The sequence below is a fragment of the Leptonotus elevatus genome, chromosome 13, assembly GCF_054856555.1.
Source record: "Leptonotus elevatus isolate MCC_2025b chromosome 13, RoL_Lele_1.0, whole genome shotgun sequence".
Taxonomy (NCBI): Eukaryota; Metazoa; Chordata; class Actinopteri; order Syngnathiformes; family Syngnathidae; genus Leptonotus; species Leptonotus elevatus.
Window position 1 is genome coordinate 8,300,296 of NC_141251.1, and position 22,003 is coordinate 8,322,298.

The 22,003-nt window shown below is 37.5% G+C and overlaps 1 protein-coding gene across 1 annotated transcript; it reads right to left on the reverse strand.

The window, feature by feature from the left end:
• Positions 1-9,455: 9,455 nt before the first annotated feature.
• Positions 9,456-21,977, reverse strand: LOC147163708 (uncharacterized). The gene is made up of 8 exons (XM_086093499.1): positions 21,638-21,977; positions 18,480-18,622; positions 17,801-18,395; positions 16,614-17,145; positions 15,630-15,697; positions 14,945-15,041; positions 14,737-14,855; positions 9,456-14,493 (listed from the first exon to the last, which is right to left on the reverse strand). Exons 1-8 carry the CDS (start codon positions 21,833-21,835, stop codon positions 13,990-13,992), a joined length of 2,256 nt encoding a protein of 751 aa, XP_085949625.1. The 5' UTR covers positions 21,836-21,977; the 3' UTR covers positions 9,456-13,989.
• Between the last annotated feature and the right edge of the window lie 26 nt (positions 21,978-22,003).

Sequence of the window (22,003 nt, forward strand, 5' to 3'; positions counted from 1 at the left end):
TTATAGTAGCACGTTTCTTATCGTCAGCGGAATTTCACTCAGTAAAAATATTCTTTCTATCTCCCTTACTTTCCCACTCAAACAAGCACTGTGTCCTTCCACTTATCATGCTGGAATGTATAACAGTCTCCCAGAGCGCAGATGAACTGTGTTAATTGGTACAGAAAGCAAATAGATTGAGAGAAATGTTCCCACACAAGGTAAACAGACAAACAGTACAAGAACGGGAAAACACAAGACGTTTATTAATCATGACGAATACACAAGAATAAAAAAAAGAAAAAGAAAGTGTTTCCTCATATAGTAATATAAACATATTCACATTAAATTGAATTAGGTATGTTCAATACCACTTTTTTTCAGTCCGATACTTAACTCTTGAGTAGTCACCGATACCAGATACAGCTAGTATATAAAATTCCTCCGCCCAAAAAAAACAACAGATAATTTAAAAGAAAAAATTATACATCACAGTATAGTATTTTTCCTGAAATTAGTTAATAGTTCCTGATTGCAAAACAGCCAATAGAGGACGGCCGGTACTGGTATCGGCTAAAGTTGCGAGTATCGATAGAAAGTTGCATACTGGTATAGACTGTTTAAAACCCATCATCAATAACAAGAAATTGTGTCTTCAACAACAGACAGACACAACAATCATATTTTTTTTCTTTCCTGCAAAAAAATGTCTAACTGTGCAAAGAACAATAAGAAGGCTTAAATTCATGCTAATTGAATGTTGACACTTCTCAAATTGTGGGGCGAGCCCCCCTGGGAGCGCTGCGGTGCGATGCCAGGGGCGGTGAGTGTTGCCCGATGTAGTCTGGACACACACAACAAAAAATGGCACTATTCTTTGTTTCATTAGCAACAAGACTGTCACAATGTGAGAGACATTTACTGACTCCCACTGGGGCAGCTTTGTGAATCATTAACTGCCAAGTTAATGTTTGTTTTTTTATGTGCGAGCAGGTGAAGAAACTGAAAAAGGAACTTTTTACCTTTTTTTTCTTTCTTTTTTTAACCAATGAGGTCATTCTGTTTCACATTTTCAGACTAACTGACACAAACATGATTATTAATCCCAAAAAGAGCAATATTCTCTTAATAACAATTTCACTTGTGATATATGTTGAGCAATGAAACACATACAATATTTGTGTCCTGACACTTTTTGTTAGTCCGAAGCTCCAATTTACAGTTTAACAGGTATTTTAGACTATTTAACCAATTTTTCTTCAAAACAATAGTATATTGTTCTTTATTGGTGGCTAGGTGATTCTGACATGAGAAAGAAGTCAATTAGGAGAATAAAAAGTGAACACTCATTACATCCCTCTACCATTGCTGGTGGACACGTGGAGAAGTGTTATTTATCTCGATGCCTAGAGCTAACTACAAGCATAAAAGCGCAACCATCAACCAATAACACTGGACTTCCTCTTAAAAGCCCATTATCAGGCTGCTCATAAGCTTTTAGTTCCCTTACCATCTTTATGGTAGCAAAGCCTTTCAGTCCAGCTTGGGAAAACTTTAACGTTCACTTATAGTGCATACAAGTTTTTGTCTGCTATACTAAAGAGGCATGGTATTTCAATCTAAGACAAATTTGGTCATGAATTACATGCTTGTCCGAGGTAGACAGGCCTGGCTCATATATGTTAATTTTGTTGAGCGACCAGCTCCCATCGTGCTACGCCTCTCCATCTGTGTGTGTACCTTTGTCTTTGCTACATGATGGGTCCATAACCCCCCCCCCCCTTTTTTTTTTCTTCACGGTTTAACTATAATTGTACTTGTACTTGTGGGGACATTTTGGTGGGCCCCACAAGTTCAGACTTTTTTTTTGTGGGTCAAGACTTGGTTTTAGAGTTTAGGTTTGAATTGGATTTTGGTTGGGGTTAGGGTTGTTAAGGGTTGGGCAATCCGTTGTGATGGTTAAGGTTATGGTAAGGGACTAGGAAATGAGATGTCCCTACTAAGATACAAAGACAAACGTGTGTGTGTGTGTGTACTTGTATATACGACATTGTGAGGACCAACATACATCTTTAACCAACAGATTGAGGACATTTTTGTGAAGTGAGGACATTTTGGCCGGTCCTCACAACTCAAGACCTCTTTTTGAGGGTCAAGACTTGGTTTTAGAGTTTAGGTTTGAATTGTGTTATGGTTGAGGTTAGGGTAAAGAATAGGGGTAGGCAATCATTTTTGATGGTTGGGGTTAGGGGAAGGGGCTAGGAAATGCATTATGTCAATGATATGGCCCCACAAAGATAGTAAAAAAAACCTGTGTGTGTGTGCGTGTGTGAAAACAAAGATTAAATAGGTTGTTAGTGACTTGCCTTTGTGAAACACGCCGATGTGTGTGCGCACCCCCCATTCTTCTATCCCTTTTACTACATTTAATATGATCCTGATTGCCTCAGCCAAGGAAATGGAATCGATAGCACAAAACTTTGTGGTGGGGTGACTCGAGGAATACGACGAGGGAGAGTCTGTTATGTGGTTTCAGATAAAGGAGCAGACTCACAACATTTATTTGACCTTATGTTTAATATTATAATATAGTATTTGTGCACTTTTCTTGCCCAGACTTTTTTTTTTTTTAAGCAGTGTACGTTCTTGCTAGTAACCAGCAAGGTCACAGGAAGATTTGGCTATGGTCATATCAGTGCACATTTCTTTTCAGCTTGACACTGATAGCATTCTTTCCTCACTGTTAAAACAAAGTTACAGTACGTCAATGTAAAGGTTTGGTTTAAGAGTCAGGTGTGCGTAGTAAATTAGTACTAAACCTCATAAGTGATTAGATTTGTTTTTTCTAATTGTGACCTAATAAAGGTGTGTGTGTGTGTATATATATATATATATATATATATATATATATATAAAACAGGATAGTGACTTTTGCACCCCTGTATTACATGTAAAAATATATATTATTTACAATTCAGTTTAACAATTATTTAACCAAATTAATTGTTCAATTGTTTATTTAAAAATGTTTATTGTATTATTTAAATACATAAACCAATAAATCAGTTGCTAATTATTTAATGAGTTAAATGGATAAAAGTGTTATTAAAATATTGTTAAATTAAATGCACAACTATGACAAGACTCTTGATAATGTAAATGCTCATTTTAAAAGAGATTGATGTGTCCCCCAAGGCCATACTTTGCCCACCCGATCTATTTTTTTCTCTCCAGATCATCTAGCCATCTTAAAAGTGTGCCGAGATACCAAGCGAGCTCCAGTTAAAATGACTTTAATCCAAACTACTCATCATTTTTGTATCATGCATTTAACCAAGCTGTGTTTATCTGTATTAAATACATGCTACATTGTATTTTGAAGGGATCTTCTTATGTAGCATTTCCTTCAACGGATTTGGGCAGACGTGAGCAATGCGCCACAGTCTTCAACTGTTTTCTTATCTGTGGAAAAGGTGACAACTGCCTGAAGGTAGTAAGGCCTGTCAGACTGCGAAATATGCAGGCCACACCCTGCACCTTAACCCTGCTTTGTCCTTGTTTTGTGTGTGTTTAAGCTACTGCTCCTTTGTCTTTGCCCATGCAGTGTGGGTGTGGTTACGCTTAACAATTACAGTAATTGGCATGTAAATAAAGGATGGATCCACAACAAAAACAAAGGACAACTCGCAGTGAAGCTCTAGGCCAAGCTGGCATGCACAAAACCAGGAAGAAAAATAATCATTCTCATATTCTGTTGGACATGTAAATGACACACTAATATGACTCATGCTTTGCTTTACTTTACACAGCTGTATGTCGATGTGAGATTTTCTCAAAAATAACAATTGTCTGGGAAACGGCAGCATGGTGGTTTAGTGGTGAGCACATCCGTCTCACAGTTCTCTGGCTTCCTCCCACATTCTAAAACCACGTGTGTGTGACGATAATCGCCCAAAGTGCTCGTTTTTTTCCCACAACCATGACCCTAATGAGGATAAGTGGTATAGATTGGAGATGAATAATTCTCTTGAATCATACGTCTCATGAACAATAGTTTTAAAGGCTCTACGTGTAGTGAAAGAATCCAATTGATTCACACAAAATCTCACCTAACGATGTAGTCCCATGCCACGATGAAGTAATTACTGTCATTAATTATATTGTTCTCACGTTTGTGTGCATCCACCTCAATTCAAAATACAGCATCTGAATCCTTGATAACTCGTTTTTGTCTCAATCTTCGTGCAGTCTATTTATTGCATGTGCTGAACATTGCTTTGAAACGTACCTAAGTCATAAAGAGCTCGCTATTGTTTGTAATACAGGGACTATTAAGTGAGAGTGGAATCTAAATTTAAGTAAATCTAAAGGGACCCTACACTCCACAGACAACAATTGGCAACACTCTTGGGCAGGTTGGGACTTGCAGTGATGAGACAGGAATGTTAGCGGCGCCTGACTCACCAAACTGGCCAATATTGCACAACAGCATTGCACTGACTGCACACAACCTTTTCAAAAAAACAAAACAAAAAAAACAACAACCCAAAAACGTTCTTCATACTCCTAGGCGAAAGTAAAAAATAAATAAATAAATAAAAGACTGTCAACTGTTGCCACAGTCAGTAGATAAACTGAAAACATGACAAAGATTTGATTAGTGAACAATCATCTTTCCGCTCTTCTTGTCTAGTACAATCAATGTTTTATCATTGCGCTAGCAGATATAATTTCCAAACGCCAGGACAATGACTTTTTCATCCGTTCATGTGGAAATCGCAAAATGCTGCGTTGGCTACTCATACGTAATCATTTGTAACGGACGTCAACAATTTTTGAGTCATACATTAGTCAGTTCTTGAGTAAGAGCCAGTGGCACTAACAAATTTAGATTAACATAATGGAACATACACGAACCAGGCACAACATTATTACCACTTGCACATTAAAAAAATAAGCATATAGCCATATCTGTAGCAAAATATTCTGCCTTTACAAAATCACTTCTCTAATGACTAAACCTTGTTGTAAATATTAATTTCAGTAAAGATCATTATTGTGGTTGTAGTGGTATACATTGTAATAAGTTCACTTTACTTTAAAAGAAAAAAATTCCCGAGTTAAGTAGAGAATTCCTTTTAAGTTGTTAAAGCTGAAAATAAATGTGTTGAGATCTCAGATGAAGCCAGTAAACTTGAGTGAATTTTACAAAAAATTTAAGTTAATTAGGTTAACTATAAAATATAAATTCCGACAACTCATACAGAGGCAATAAACTTGATTACAGGTCAAATTTTTGGTTAGGTTGACAATAAAATGTCAGATTTGTCAATTTAAACGTGTGAGTTATGTAAAATTAGGGACGTTTGATAATAAGAAAGGATATTATTAATAAAGATTTTATGCCTGGAGGTGGGAAAATATGTTTTTGGGGAAAATTAAAATATCTTTCATGTTGTGGATTTTGAAAAAAGGAATTTGCACTGCATGAAAATTTTTACAAATTGCAAGGTGGAAATGGCACCTGTTTCGGAGAATGACTCAATTACATTTTACAGTGTAGAACTGTACTACTGAGCATGCGTCCTTAATAACTGTGACTTTCTCAGGTCACTATTATTGAGGGACCAATAAAAGCAATAAAACAGCCATAAGGAAACTGGACATAGAAAAGATTAATATAACAAATGAAAACATATATTACAATAAAATAATTTTGGTCTATACGGATTTAAAAGCTCACTACTATATTCTGGTGCGATGACGTGGAGTGCTTTGAAAGTTATTAATACAATTTTAAAATTAATTCGGAATTGGACTGCATAGCAGCCTCTCTCTCTCTCCCCAACAGTGTGCAATTTACGTTTGGGGGATTTAGGACGTTGATGGATCATTATAGAACACTACATCATCTACAGACGGCACACTTCGCCATCTTCTGGTCAGTTTGAGAACTGCTGTCAGTGGCAACTTCCGGGCATCTTAAACAAATATAGGCGTCATTTTTCGATTTGTGTCTTGTGCTATATCCTATTTTCGTTTAAAAAAAAAGAAAATCTAACTGTTTTTAGACTTTATTTTTTATTTTTTTTATACTTACTCCTTACGTTAGGAAACAGATATTAAAAAATAGAAAAAAAGACACTGCATCACATCATTGCTTGGTTTTCTTGTTTGCTGTCAGAAGTTTAAAAAAAGAAAAAAGAAAAAAAGAAGAAGTCTAAGGCATGGTCAGAGTTTCTGTATAAAATATTATAATAACCTTATTGTTTAGTCATACCCAAATCTACAATGCTGACATTGAAAATAATGGACTTAAACAAAAAGAATGATAATATTGTAATTCATTCTTGAACAAAAGTTGTTGATTTAAGAAAAACTCAAGATTTAATTGGTGCAAAAGTATGTGGACCTCTCACTTAATCAGACATTGCACCTCCTTTTGCAATGAGAACTTCATCCAAAACTTTATTTCACATCTACTTTGAGGTTAGGGTTAGATGGGCATCTAGCATAAACTAACCGCTTCAGGTCCCGCCACGGTATTTTTGAAATAATTTAAGTCAGGATTTTGACTGGGCACATCCAGAACATGAATCTTGTTGTTCACCAGCCATTCCTTGGTTGTATTGCTGGAATGCTTTGGATTATTGTCATGTTGCATGATTCATCTTCTACCAGGCTGTAACTTCACAAAGGAGTTGTCCAGGTCCTGAGGATGAAAAGCCAGCCCAGAATTTAACATTCTCACCCCCATGCTTCTCTCTTATTTTAACTTCAACTTATATTTTGCAATGTGATAATATGCTCAATAAACCAACCAGCCGACAACAACTCTCTGGTCTGCCGCCTCCTCTTCGCCGACGAGATCCGACGATCTCTGCCTCGTCAATATATTTTATGTCAGCCCATGGTGACATTTCTCTTAATGCCTTGCTGAAAAGTGGTTGCTATGGAAATCCGACAGCGTTGACAGCGGTGCAAGAATAAGGATTCTTATAAATATAGGTACATGAAAAGTCAAAACGCCCAAAAAGGTAAAAACATTACATAATTTTGTTAACAGTAACAACACATCAAAGTTTAAGCTTCAATACAGCTCTGGTTCTACCGTTAACTTACGGCGCCCTTGTGTGGTCGACAACGACAGAGTTATACCTGAGAATGTTAACAAGTTACAAAAAACTGTCTGCAGTGGACAGCTTAAGAGGAAAAAACAAGGCAGAGTTATAACCTGCCTATGTGGACACAGAGCAGTGATCACTCGGTGTACTGTTGTCTGTCCTCTTCTTCGATGTCTTGACAAATGCACGCAACCACACCCGTAAAAAACAAAACAAAAAAAAAGGACGAAAAAATTACTCCAAAACGCTGACAACTGGTCGAGGTTCTCTAAAGAAAAACAAACAGCGATGGCCACTACCGGAAAAGGTGGTGCAATATGAGATTTTCCTGGAAAAACGTCACAGCGCTTTGTGCATAGAGTATTGCCCTAATTTGAACATTTCATGACAAATTTCACGCTGACAGCATCTGCAGCATGAAATAAATAAATAAATATGAGAGCAGAGCTTTTTATTTATTGATTGACATTTCATTTCCATATTTTTAACTTTTTAAATGTATTTATTTATATTTTTGGTGTTTTTATTTCCTTTTTTTTAATTTTTTACATATATTTATTTATTTCAAAAATATTGTGTCGCTGTGACTTGTCCTGGCTTGTGAGCCGTCCCCCGTGTGGGTGGGCGGCCAAGACAAAAAGATTAGAAACCATCTTGAACAGATTAGACCTTCTTCCACATATTAAAAGAAAAAGTATCTACAGCTGTGTACTCGATCTTTCTGGCATCCAGTAAATAGTTCAACTGAGGATATGCAGTCTCCTGATTGTTGTTGTTAGCATAGCGAGTATTAAAGATAAAAGAACCAGTGAAGGTTCCCATCAGAACTTTATAACAACAACAAAATACAGTGACAGCAACTCTCACCTCATAGTCAGCTTCAACTGAGGGGCGAGTGTGTCGACAACTGTCAAATAATATTTATTTGGTTGCTTCGGGCTCGAGGCGATATCGTCACCAAGTTTTTTTTATTAGAACAAGGTATGATTTTGCGGGACTGCCTTAATTTGCAGGACGCATGCATTGAGCTTCAAAAAGTGTCCTTGTACGCGCTACGCGGGACTGGTAGTCACTCGAGCTAGAAAAAAACATGCATGCTTTTGAATGTTGGAGACAGTCAGTGAAAACCCACATAAGCATGGAAGACGATGGAAATTCCACACAAGAAGGGCAGAGTTGAGATTCGAACCCTGTACCTTACAACTGTGATGCAGACCTAACCACAAGACCACCATTCTTCCTGTAGGGGTACATTTTTACCAAAACGTCATTAGAAATACCAAAGTAAAAATACACTTGTTGCGCAAAAAAGAAACAAGACAAACTGCTATCAAATTTATTAAATGATGCACATAAACCACAAAACAGAAAAAATATCAATACTGTATATAAAATACACAATAAAAAAAAAAATATATAGACAACTTACTAAGTAACTGTGATCATTTGCTGCGACTCAACAATTGATGACCTGGTTCTGATTTGGTAGATGGGCATCTCCAAAGTCACGGCTGATGTAGAGAGCTGACCCTTGTTATTGAGTAATCTGCCGTTGGATGGGAACAGGCTGGACAGCTGCAACATATGAAGCTGCCATGTTAGTCTCCTAAATACTCCAACTCGACAGTCCCTTTTCAATATCCCGACTCTCCGCATCCTCTCTAAGCTAACAATTGAAAGCACTCAATAACCAAGCTATTTCCTATTACATCTTAGAATCATTTTCACAAATCAATTTGTGCATTCTCTCTGGGTGCTTTTTTTTATGTATTTTTTTTTTTTAAACACGAGGAAAGATTGTTTTTGGGACCATACTTGTATGAAGGATTAGCTTTAACAGCGCCCAACACACACTTGCATTCAGAGGTGGGCATTCCGTCAGTATGACGGACATCTGTTTTGCTGATGAATGATGGGAAACTTAAAAAAATTAATAAAGACTGACTAAGCACTGACGGAAGTATTTTTCTTCATCCGATAGCGTACTCTTCACTAACTGGGTCTAGTACAGACAATCTGTCGGTCCTAAAATAGTCGTGACAAAGTGATGACGGAAGCATAGTTAAAACAAAAGGACTGACTGATGATTACAAGTTTGGTTCGGCTTGAAAAAACGATGGACTGACGATGATGGAAGGGTCCCCATGGCTCTGATGAATGACAGACTAGTAACTTGCCCACCTCTAATTATATCAAAATTTTAATTACATACTGTATTAACAGAGAACCAATAAGGATTTTTTTCAAATAATAATTTGCTTACCTTGGGCAGCTGCTGTCAAAATGATGAGACCGACTGCTTGTCTCAGGCCCGGATAAATAGGGAAGGTAGGAGTCTGGCAAAACAAACAAACAAAAACCCTGCCAAAACTTCATTCAAAAACTGCGACAGAAATATCAACTTCAAATACAGTATGTGCTCATAGATTATTATTTTATCTCAGTAGACATCCTATCAACACCCTCTATGTGGTGACAAACCGGTTCCAAATAAAATATCAGCCACAGTTTTCATTGATTTCAGAATTTATTTGATTGATTTAAATTAGTAATGTTTTATTATGAGTTTACAAACTACAAACATATTCAAATATTTAAACAAGGTGGTTAAATTTTTTTTATACTATACCTGCATCTGATTATGCATACTAAAACTAGATTGCTTTCAAGTATGAAGTGAAATTTACACAGTTCAAAAACATGAACTGTGATTTAAATTAATTATAATTACATTTGATACATGAGCGTAAACATCTATTCTGTTTGTCTGTGTCGGTAAATCAGCAGTTGCTGCAGTGATGTGCGGCAAGGGTAAGGTGAGGCACTGAAGCCTATGGGATCAGATATAAAAAATATGAAAATACAAAAATAAAAGATTGGCCTATATTTTAACATTAAACCGACCTTATTTAAACATTTGTTTTCAAAGTTTTAAATTATGCTTCAATCAATTCCACAGTCCACACTGTTCAACAGCTAAGTTAGTTGTTTTCTTCTGATTTCTTTTTAAAGTAAAAAGTATTTGGTCTTGCCTTAATATTTAATATGTTATGAAATCCCCGATTATAAAATTTTCCTCGTGCCTGGTATCACAACTGCATGTCTGATGGGTCTAACATACCAATCAAACTCTGTGAAGAATTAGATGAGTTACGATCAATTTCAAGGCTCAAAATAATTTTATTACCCACCTCTGCACACAACGAAACTGGCCTAGATAATTATGGGTCTTCCGGTTCCTTAATACAATTCAGATTCTTAAAAAAGAAAAAGAGAAAAAAAGAAAGATAAGAAAAGAAAAAAGTTTGCATGGTTTAAATAATGGTGCTAACCAGTAATTTTTTGGGGGATTAAATCATTTGAACGTTTCTGTTTCTTTATTCCATAAACTTTAAACCGTTAATGAAATTTACGATACATTTTTTAGGTTACAGTATTTTTATGCATATTAACATCAAACCTATGAACTTGAAATGATCACAAGAAGGCTTAATTTTTGAGAACCTCAAGAAAATACAATAATATAGTAGATACTTAAAAAAACTACTGAACACCCACTGATGGACTAACCTAGTGCAGTTTTTCTATACAAAGAAAAGACTATACGACAAACAAAACATTTATTTGAGGGGGACACAAGGAAAATATATTTTATCGAAGAAGTCCACAAAAAATAGATAAAACTAAATATTAGCCGGAAATTTGCATTTGTGTTAGCCCCACAGACTTGTATGGAATATCAATAGGCCCCTAACGGCTGAAGCCATAGGGGTCATTTTTTCACTGAAAACACATAACAGTGCGGGTTTTACACCAGGATCCCTGTATGGAGTGATGAGAGCCTCTCAAAGAATTAACTTCACTGTTTGCATCAGCCATTCAGACTACTATCATCTTGTAAATTGAGACGACTCACAGAGGTTAGGCTCACATTTCACAGCGAATATTTTCCTGATGAGCTTTAATTTCATTTGATTGTTGATGGTTCTGACAAAATGACACATATAAATCTGAGTAGCACTGAGTTATACCATATATTATAAATATAAGAGAAAATAAGAATCATATTCTTAGTGATGAAACTTTAGACTAGACTTTTTGTTACAACCGTATGCCATACACAGTAGCGTCATAAAGAACGAAAATAACGTGAAAAAATGGCAGAGAAATCCACATATTCAAGTTAAGCGGGCATACTGGGTGGCAATATAATAATTTTTTTGTTTCATTTTAACTTGTTGGCACAAGAGATATTTTACTCGTTTACTTACCTAATTCTGATCGTGTGGTACCAGGCTGAGGGGTCGGACCCGAAGTTAGGTAGCACAGGAAGGCCGAAGACGCGGCACACACAGTGGAAACTACATTCCCTGAATCCAGAGGTGTTTTGTCATATTTGAATTGCAATCTCCTTTGCTCGATATTATTTTATACACTGAGCAGCAGTATGGTCTTTTTTTCCTTCTTCAATTTTTGCTCGCCGCCAAGTTGTGTCCGCAACTCGTGAGTTTGAAACTTGCACATACTTGCTTCTTAGTTAATCGAGGTGTGTAGTGTTGCACACGTTACTTGTTGGTCATTCTTCATTTGTGCGGCTTCTGGCAGGAGTGAGCAGATGCACAACGCCGCCAACCGACCTTCAGTCTGTCCATTGTGTTTTTAATTTACCGTATCCTATGGAACATTAGGTGCACCGCATTTAGAAGCAATATCAATGAACAGATCTATTTGAAAACATTTTCATACATAAGGCACATGGGGTTATAAGGTGCTTTCTGAAGCATTGCATGTCAAAAGGAATTCAAGATTGTAAAGAGTTTGCTCTATATTAGTTATTTGGTTGTTACTAACATAACTATTTGGGTCATTTTTTCAAAAATATTTCCAGTTTAATACATTTAGTAGAAATTGTATTTGGACGTACGCCGCTATTGTTATTTACGTCGCAACGCATTCAGTGCGTAGTGATGTAGAATGGCGGCTGGCTCTCTCTGCCAAGCAATGTGAAACACGTATAAAGAAAGCAAGGTAAGCCTCGGTAGCATTCCTACAGGGACGATCAAAACTCTTGAATGTGTTTGGTGAATGACGAGAGCACGGCATAGGGGAGGGTGACACTCCCAATCGTACCATTTTTTGTTTATTTTGTTTTATAAATCCACTTGAAGGTATTAGAGAGGATTCTGCAGCGAATGAGTAGCCCAACGGCTGTTTGTGGTTTGCTCAATAAACGGATTTGTACACAGAAAAAAGTTTGTTAACCATAAGTACAAGTCTGTTGCAGGTTGATAAAGCGATTTTTAAGTGAATCAGACAACTTAATTTGTAGTAAAATCCTCTCCAATACCTTTAAGCTACATAAAGTAACATATTATTAAATGATTAACGTATAAATAAATGTATTATTTATCAAATTATATACATTTAATTAAGACACTGCTTTATCTTGTGTAAATTGTACATTTAATAACAGAATGTACGGAGCACACTTGTTCAGGACAGAATGTTGTAAAAGGTGATTATTTTTTTTTAATGGCCGACAACCAAGCCATATGTCGGCGCTCTAAAATCTCAGAAACGTGGGTTCCGTCAAGCAGGAAACCTGTAAAAACGTATTCCGTTATTTTGTTGTTTTATTTTTACCTTTGCGATTGTGGGAGGTGTTGCTGCACCCCCTAATACAGCAAGAGTTCGGGTCGCCATATTTCAATCTTTCGGCCAGATAAATGACAATAAATCGGCGACACCACGACAGAGTACGGTTTGACATGTAAACAATAGCCGTGTTGCATCAAACATGACGAATACGTCTTGCACAGGCCCTATTAGGATAATTAGATGTGACAGGTCGACATCAATGGCTTCCTAACACACATGGCTGGAGAGGTGTTTGTGTCTGTGTGTGTGAAAGTTCACCCCTGTGCCCCAGCATTCTAGTACCTTTACACACAGGGCCCATACGGGTGTTACGGCTACGGACTATATGAATGGACTGTCAATAGGTCTCTTGTGGCTGAAACCAGAGGGAAGCCATCTTAAGTTGCCACTGTTACAAACGACTTTTTTTTTTTATGCATGCTAGGATCTTTGTATGGAATAATGAGAGCTTCTTACATAATGGTTGATGGTAATAATGCAGACAAATCTTAAGAGTAGCACCCAGAGATATACTTTATAAGCGAACATTAAAAGTCTCTTAGCGATGAAATGTAATGCAAGTGGTTCTCCCAGACTTATTGGTACAACCATATGTGATACATGGGGGCACTTTGGCTGCAGAGGCAGAAAATAACATGAGAGCGCTGCAGAGATATCAACGCATTCAAGTTAGGCGGGCTGAGTGAGTGGCAATGTAATATGGCCGCCGGTGGCGTCACTTCTCTAAACGCAGAGTAAGCGGCATTGTTAGTCTATCTATATACAGTATAAGCCCGTGGTTACCCAATTTCAGTTTGTTCAACCAAAGGATGACTAACACTAGAAACAATCCATTCAAAGAGAAAAAAAATCACTCTAGATTACAGGGATGTCTAACGTTTGTCATGGGCCACAATGTAGTAGAAGTCCATTACTGAAAACCGTATCGATATAAATCGCCTCAAATAATTTTTACATACACACAACAAATTGATGGATAATCACTTTTGAAATCAGAAGCCAAGAAAAATAGCTTGTTTTCACCTTTTTTTCCTTTTTAAATTTTTACAGTATTTCAAAAAGAACAAAAAATATGCTTGCAACATCTCAATGTAAATAAAAGTGACAATGGAGATGATGAGACGGACGGGCCTTGTACAAATGTTATTGTCTGACGGTAATGTGATGTGACATTTGTTGAGGTTTGAACTTAATAAGCAAGCACAATGTACCACTATGAATCATCATCCTACTTTTTCTTCTTGTCCTTCTTCTTTTTGTCCTTCTTCTTCTTCTTTTTGTGTGACTTTACTTTGGATTCCTTTCCTTGGTCATCGCTGCTGTTGTGGCTTTTATTTTCTTTCTTTGCATCTTTTTTGCTAACATCTTTCAACTTTCCAGTGGATGATGCTTCCTCCTTAACTTTTGTATGACTTTCAATATTCTTATTCAGCTCTTCCTTAACATTTGAGGATCCAACACAAACAGTTATGAGCATCTTCTCATTCCTCATCTCCTTGATCAAATTACTTTCCTTTCCAGGCCTGTGACTACTATGATCATCCTTCTCGTGTTTGATTTTGTGATCCCTCTCATGCGACCTATCATTATGATTCACGCGTTTCATGTTATCTCCTTTATCTGTAGAACTGTCTCTTTCCTCGGACAATTTGGGATGGTGTTTTTTGCTGCTACTGCTGCTACAGCTGGAGTGACCTCTAGCCTCTTCTGGATGTTTATTCACCATTGTTTTCTGTCAAAAAATAAAATTAAAATAATAATGTAAAAGTAAAAATATTTAAATATATTTCTAATAGAATATTACATTTGGTTAACAGTTCAAATCATTGAGGCATTTATATACATGGGTCAACATGGCAACCAGTGCAGTGCTTAATTTTACATTCCCTTCATTTTTTTTTTTTACTTATTTGATGTCAATCTGACAAATACAACATATATCAAACATTATTTGTCATGGAAAAGAAATACTCACACGGCCAGTCTTACGGTGACAGTGGATGGCTGCATGGTTTTCAGCAGTACTTAAATTTCCAATGAATTCCTCACATATCTGGCAGTAAAACCCAATCACTGGTACAAGAAAATCGAATCCTGCAAAAACAGTACGTCGCTGAATGCATTTAATAATAATAATGGAGCAATTTATATAATAAAGACCATACAAATTAAGACTACTGTACCTTCCTCTTTGAGCAAGTCCCCCACTTCTTTCATCAAATTTTCAGTTTGAGCTATTTTTGCTCGTTTGGCTTTGATCCTTTCACTTTCATCACCTGGCTAGAAAATACAAATGACAAGTTAAACCAACGACAGGGGGGAAAAAAACAAAAACCCAATCCCTGGGGCTGATCTGCAAGGCCACTACTGCAACTGTCTTCAAAACTGTAATCGCCTGACACCCCTGATATCTATCCATCTCTCTAAATATATATATATACACATACATACACACACACACGTTACTTGGATGTAAATGCCTTCAAATGACAAATTAAAAGCTGAGAGTCTGCAGTTAAAGGTCATTCTGTTCATCCATCCATTTCATTTCAAATCCATTGTGGTGATGTTGAGAGCCACTAAGATGAGAATTGTATGTATATCTTTCTAGAGTTAGATGTTGACCAAATCCACATTGTTTGAACAGGACGGGACCCATGGAGATCGGGGCACACCGTTGTTCTTGTGTCATCTACTTTGTCGGCCTAAAACAGGCGTCCTAATTCATGCATGTGCGGTTGTAAAAAATAATTTAAAAAAATAAACAAAAAGAGCTGCTTGTTACACATTGACTTTATTGATATAAAAGTGACAAATGTTTAAGTTTGTATGCTCTTGTTTCATAATGTTCTGTCAGAAATTGTTTACCTTGTGTTTATCATAGGAGGACAGAGATGTCTCAACTGTTTCACATTTTTCCCGCTTCTCCTTGGTTGCTTTAAAAAAGCAAAAACCAAAATGTTATGAGTCTACATAAAACAAGTATCGATCAATAAAAACATAGTACGGGAAGCGTATTAGACAGCAGTTTAAACGGATCTGGTCCACCGTCATGTGCAGATGACATAAAACCTTATCAGTGACAAATGGGGAGAAAAAAAACATCCAAGTATGATGTAAGGAAACACATAACTGATTCAAAATCAATAAAAAATACATGCTTTAAAGGTATAGTCTGACGGATTTCCCTCAAAAATAAATGCTGGATGTGTACAAATAATACTCAACGTTTTCCCTCCAGCCAATCACAGAGTGGAGGGTGTGTCTCTGGGCTGGCAGGGCGGCATTTGAGCAGAGACTGGAGCGATTGCTCACAAACAATGGCTGACCGTACCAAAACGAGGAAATATTCCTCTACGAAACGTGTAGTGGTGGTGAATATTGGGTTTGCTTTTACTCGCTTCCAAGGGCTGAAGAGCGACGTGGAGTTGGCCTGCTTGCTGTAGGACGGGGTAAGTGCCAAACACAGAATGTTAGCCTGCTAATTCAGCGACATGCTAGGTTGCAGTCTTAAATGAGGGTCAAACTTTGCTTCTATCGTATTTATACCGCACAATAGGCAAAGCTAAACAAGTAAGTGAACGCTTCTCTAGCATTTTTTTTTTGTATCCACGGCAGTGGGGACATTATTTATCTTGGTCTCATTTATGTGCATTACAAAACCTTGGCATTTGAACACAGGTTTGTAGACTTTTTATATCCACAACGGTTAAAGTAACCCTTTTTGCAAGCCTGACTTTTTGACTTTCCAATTTCATGCCATTCTTGTAAGTATGTGAGGCTGGTAGTAAATAATACAATCCCTGCCTACTGAATTGAATAATCTTAATATTTGATGGAAAATGCTCTCACCTTTGATGAGTGACTGTAGGGACTCCAAAGCACTCCGCACATTTGGGGTGTGAGATGACATCAATCCCAGGGAGGCTGCTGCCGAACTAAGAGTTGGCTCAGAAGGTAACGGTTTCTCACTATTGTTGGTTTTGCCCAAATTGTTCAATATCTTTTTGATCTTCTCACACTCATTGTTGTCCAGATTGGCAAATACTTGTTTTGAGGAGAGACCATCCAAAACACGGAAATTTGACTTATGTTTCTGCTGTTGACTGCCTAGATCACAAGTCTTCATTTCATCACACTTTGGTTTGACCAACTCTTCAGTCATGAGCGATAGGGTTTTTCGGGGGACGTTTTCATCACCATATAGGAACCACTCTTCATCGTCAACGTAATCAGTTTTTGAAGTCGTCTGACTTTTAGGCTGAAGCCATGAGAAGTCACTGCCAACTCTGTCATGAGGCAGGAGCATGCTGTCATTTTCCAAGGACGTGTCATGTTGTTGCTCGTTGAAGACACGCTTCACTTTTTTGCTTTTATCTGAAGCCTGGAGAAAAAAAAAAGTTTCTTAAACAGTGGACATTTATGTTTCATTTACAGAATATCAAAGAAATCATTTTGGATCATTAGGACTTGCATAGGTACTTTGTACATTTAAATCAGGGTTTCTGCAGGCACCCGCAAATCTAATTTAATGCTTTTAAAACTAATTTAATGCTCAGGAGGTCCTACTGTGTGTGTATATTAGGGGTGTAACAAAAACCGGTTTGAACCGGAAATGTTATATATATATATATATATATATGGCCTGGATTGGACTCAATACCGATTCCGTGGATCGGATTGGACCATCCCTCATACATACATATATCGATGGTGTTGGGCCTAAACCTCTTAAGTCACACTTTGGGCAAAATTCCTATTTTTTCAAAATTCTGTGCTTTTGGTCAGCACACGTGTGGGTGTATTTTTTATTTATTTATTTTTACAAATTATTGACCAATATAAAGTGTTGAAAATGGATTGTTCTCTTTGAAGATGCAATATTAACAGTTGAACAAACATGCAGTTTTTGGGGTCCTCTGAAGTGACTATTTTGGAGGTACAATGTTTTGGTCCAACACCAGTGACATATTCCTGCAACTTTAATATTACATCTTTATACACAAACTATAAATAAATGTAGGAATGCCATTTTCTACCTGAACAGATAGGATTGCCTCTTTGAGTGAGGGCAGCTGGTTTTCCAGTTGTGTGTTTTTCATGACCATCTTAAGTCCCTCTAACAAACTACTGCCTCTTAGACCAGTACTACAACTAGCACCAGTGTCACCAAAGTGGCTGGGGTTCCTTTTCCTCTTTCTGCTTTTAGCATGGCCTTTGTCCAGACTGCTACTTCGTGACGATGACCGCCTTGGTCGGCTTTTGCTACGTGCACGATTCTCCCTGGTCTGGCTTCGACTGCGAGCTCTGCTTTTGCTCCTTGCTCGGCTTTTTGCGCGAACACGACTTTTGCTCTTTCCTCTACTTCTGCTTCTGCTTCGCGCATGGCTACGCCCACGGCTTCGCCCGCGGCTTTTGGCTCGAGATCTTCCACGGCTGCGGTCAGGGCTCCTGGTCTGACTTTTGCTCCTGGTTGAACGATTCTGGAAAACATGGTCTGTCTTGACTGCCTCCTTCAGGATACTGGCTGACTTTAATGCATCAGCCAGATTGTATGCCATGTTTCCTCTGAGATAGTCTGGGAAAGGTTTATTTGCAGCTATACATCTCAGGAATTCTTCTCCAGCATTGTCACTGAAAAATGTAATAAATCTGCATTTGAATGAAGAAATGAAAATGTTCCATCTTTGACTTTCATTTACATGTACGACTACATACCTGTTCTCTGGTGTATTCTTGGCAGGTGTTGGATTCCATTGGGAGACAGGGAGGTGTGATGGTAGTGGCTGAGAGGCAAGCTGCTGGCTGCCTCCCAGAGTAATCACTGTACTACGGTCTATGGAGAACGAGCTACAGTGGGGCTGAGAGATTTCAGAATTTATGTTAATCGTACTTTACAGGAAAGACTTGTGATATTTATGGCATATTTATACTATTTAAGCTAACAAGCAAACGGTGGTACCTTGACATAGGAGTGCCCCAATTTATGTGTTTTTTGACATAGGAGCCGTGGCTTGGTCAATTTGTTTTCTTTGTGTTGCAAGAATTTGACTTGCGAGCCAGATGCAGCTACTCAGCAACAAATTATTATTTTCCAGAGGTGGGCATTCCATCAATAATGACGGAAGGTCCATCATTGACGCACAGCCATTTTGTTGTCAATTAACGATTGATAGGAAATTTTGAAAAACTGACGAACTAAGCAGTGTCGGAGGTGGGTTTTCGTTCGTCAATGTTAACATCAATAACCGAGGTCAGTACTAACGGATATGATGGCATGCGTATTTTGCTGACAAAAGACGGAAACTTTGACGAATGCCTACATCGTTGACGAATGACGAAAACATTGACGGACGCCCATTTAGCAGATAAATGATGGATGGAGGAATTGAATTTTGAGCATGGTCATGGAACAAATTAAGGTCATTACTCGTTAGTCAAAGTACCACTTTTAAATTTTAATGGACAAGGAAAGTAGACGGTGGATATTTCCCGCCATTAATGTAACCCATATATATATATATATATATATATATATATATATATATATATATATATATATATATATATATATAAAATGTTGGTATCGGTTCCGGTACCAGCATGTAGTTTGATACTTTTCGGTACTTTTCCCAAATCAAAAGACAACCAAAAAAACTTCATTAAAGACTTTATTTTTCTTCCCAAAAATGTATTGTGTCTTTATTTATATAGATGAGTGAGATTTTATGAAAGGACAACTCGTAGTAGCCGCTCCTTTATGCATTGCTGTTACGCTTCCCATATAGCCAGTTGTAAATTAGGTCAGTCATAACTACAGTGCGTAAAAGGAAAAAGAAACAGGTTATCAACCAGAAAGTACGGAAGGCCTACCTGTCGATCTTTGAGCTCCTTATGCAGGTCAGGGTGCTTGTCTTTTAAATGTTTTGTGATGTTGGAGGTGTTTCCACCTTTCGCCTGGCAGGTTTTATAACATCGTCTACAGACCGGTGCGTCACGCTTTGCCTTGCACATTTTCTTCAGCCAAACTGACTATATATTTGTTGTTTTTAAATATCGTAATTTTGTATTTATTTGGTGATGATGTATTAAGCATTGACATTCTTTTGCACTCATCTGGGAAGAAAAGCCAACTAGAACATCTGAACTGTATTTGGGGTTAATCAGTCGGACTTTAAATGGTGGTAGATGTGCGCTGACTGCCATATAACATGAGTTTGAATATGATTGGGTATTTCTAAACACAGCCACACGCCCAGCTATTTACCTCGGTTGTTATTTTTCATGGAATACGTTTTGAAATGATTTACTGGTATCGTGCTTTCATTTTTTGTATCACCAAAAACTGGCATTTGAAGAGGGGTGTTTGACATTTTATCCACAGTATAACTGAACACTGTACAGGATATTTATTTGATTCCAAATTATGGTGGATACAATATGACGATTCAATTATCATTAAGAATGAGCATATGCTTTCTTCTAATATGACCTCAGAATTTCATTTTATATAATACATACTGGTAAATACTAACGATGACTTACCACATCCGATGTCTCCTACATGATAAGAAATGCCTTTTATTGTTACCTTTTGATCACGTTTGTTACAGTGCTTCGCACAAAAATATCCTTGTAATCCTTGTACATGGCAAATGGGCCAAGGAAGAATTATTTACACATGATGCATATTAAGCAATTCATGTTCATTTATCACCGTTAGAGACACATTGACCAACTTGTTGAACTGCATTATTTTTTAATCAAACAGGGACATGCACTACTGCTCGGTATTGGTGGGCGACTGCACTGTACTGAGATACATATGTTTTTAATAACTGAGTAAATTAGGAATAGCTACAGTTGATTAGTACTTTAATGACACTTTATTTTACATTTTTCGCGTTGGTTTTCCACTTCAAATACCACCTCAATAATCACAAGAAACTGCAAACACTCAACACATCAAAACTTTCATTTGAGAAGAAAGTGAGGGCAGAAAGAAAAGTGGAAATTGTTAAGTAAAACGTGTTCATGATTGTCATTTCTAGCTGTACATCCTCAAGTGTTAGAATGGCACCACAATGGTGAATCTGCTCCACCTATTAAAAGTTTAGCAGTTTCCTTCACCATATAGTATCCTTTCCGCATCCATTGAACCTCTGCTGATGAGGCAATAAAAATACAGACCTGTTGTAGTCTATTTAAGAGCTCTCAGTTTTGCCAGTGGAAAAGGCTCAATGACAAGTAGAGTTTGTGCCAAACTGTGCTCGTACTATTAAGAGGAAAAAGTATCTTGCATTTATTAGATCTTCTGGACACAACGTTCTGCGTGTATGACTGATGTATGCCTAGGAGAATGACATTAAAGTTGGATTGTTTCTTTTGACAGCTATATTGTAGAAGGAGCAAGCACTTCTCATATTTAGCATCTTTCTTAAGTCTAGGCTAATTATGGAATTACAATAATAAGCATTTATAGCACCTGAAAGCCAATGCGTTATCATCCCTCACCGTGTCTAATCCAATTATTCATGAAAATTAAAGTAAACAAGATAATACTTAATGTTGCAATGAGAAATTTCGATACAGTTCCTACTTCAGTGCTTAATTCTAACTTCTTTAATGACGTATTACTACTACAACAAAACCCGACCAACTTGTAAAGCTGGTAGACACGAACCAAATGTACTGTAGTGACAAAAAAACTAGGTCTAGTATATTGGGTCGCCACAATAGATGAATTTCACACGTATAAAACATTATTTTCTTTTAAGCATACGTGTTGATGTTTCTACCAGGTCCTCTAACAATTATATTTTAAACTGCCCTGTTCCACCCGCCTCAGAGTATGAGTATGTTGTTGGTGTACCTACATTCATATAATTAGGTCCTGGAGGTCTTTGTTGAAATTGGTTGTGCAGCGGCGCCGAAGACGAAAATGATCTGGCCGGTCCTGGAGGTAAATGTCCAGGAGAAGATCCACAAGGGGCGCCGTCGTTGAACGGAGGGCCGCGGCATGGTGGAACACCGAAAGATGGCGGACCACACGGATGTTGACCGGCCCGGTACATTACTCGTGCTTTGATGAAGCAATAAAGACAAGTCGGGTAAATTCAAGTGGAGAGCATAATAGTTTCCAACCGAATCATTTGCGATGCTGCGAAGGTGTCGACTGTCGAGCAGAAGAATTCGCCGCGGTGACAGACCTAAACAGACTCTTCTTCTATAAACAGGAACAC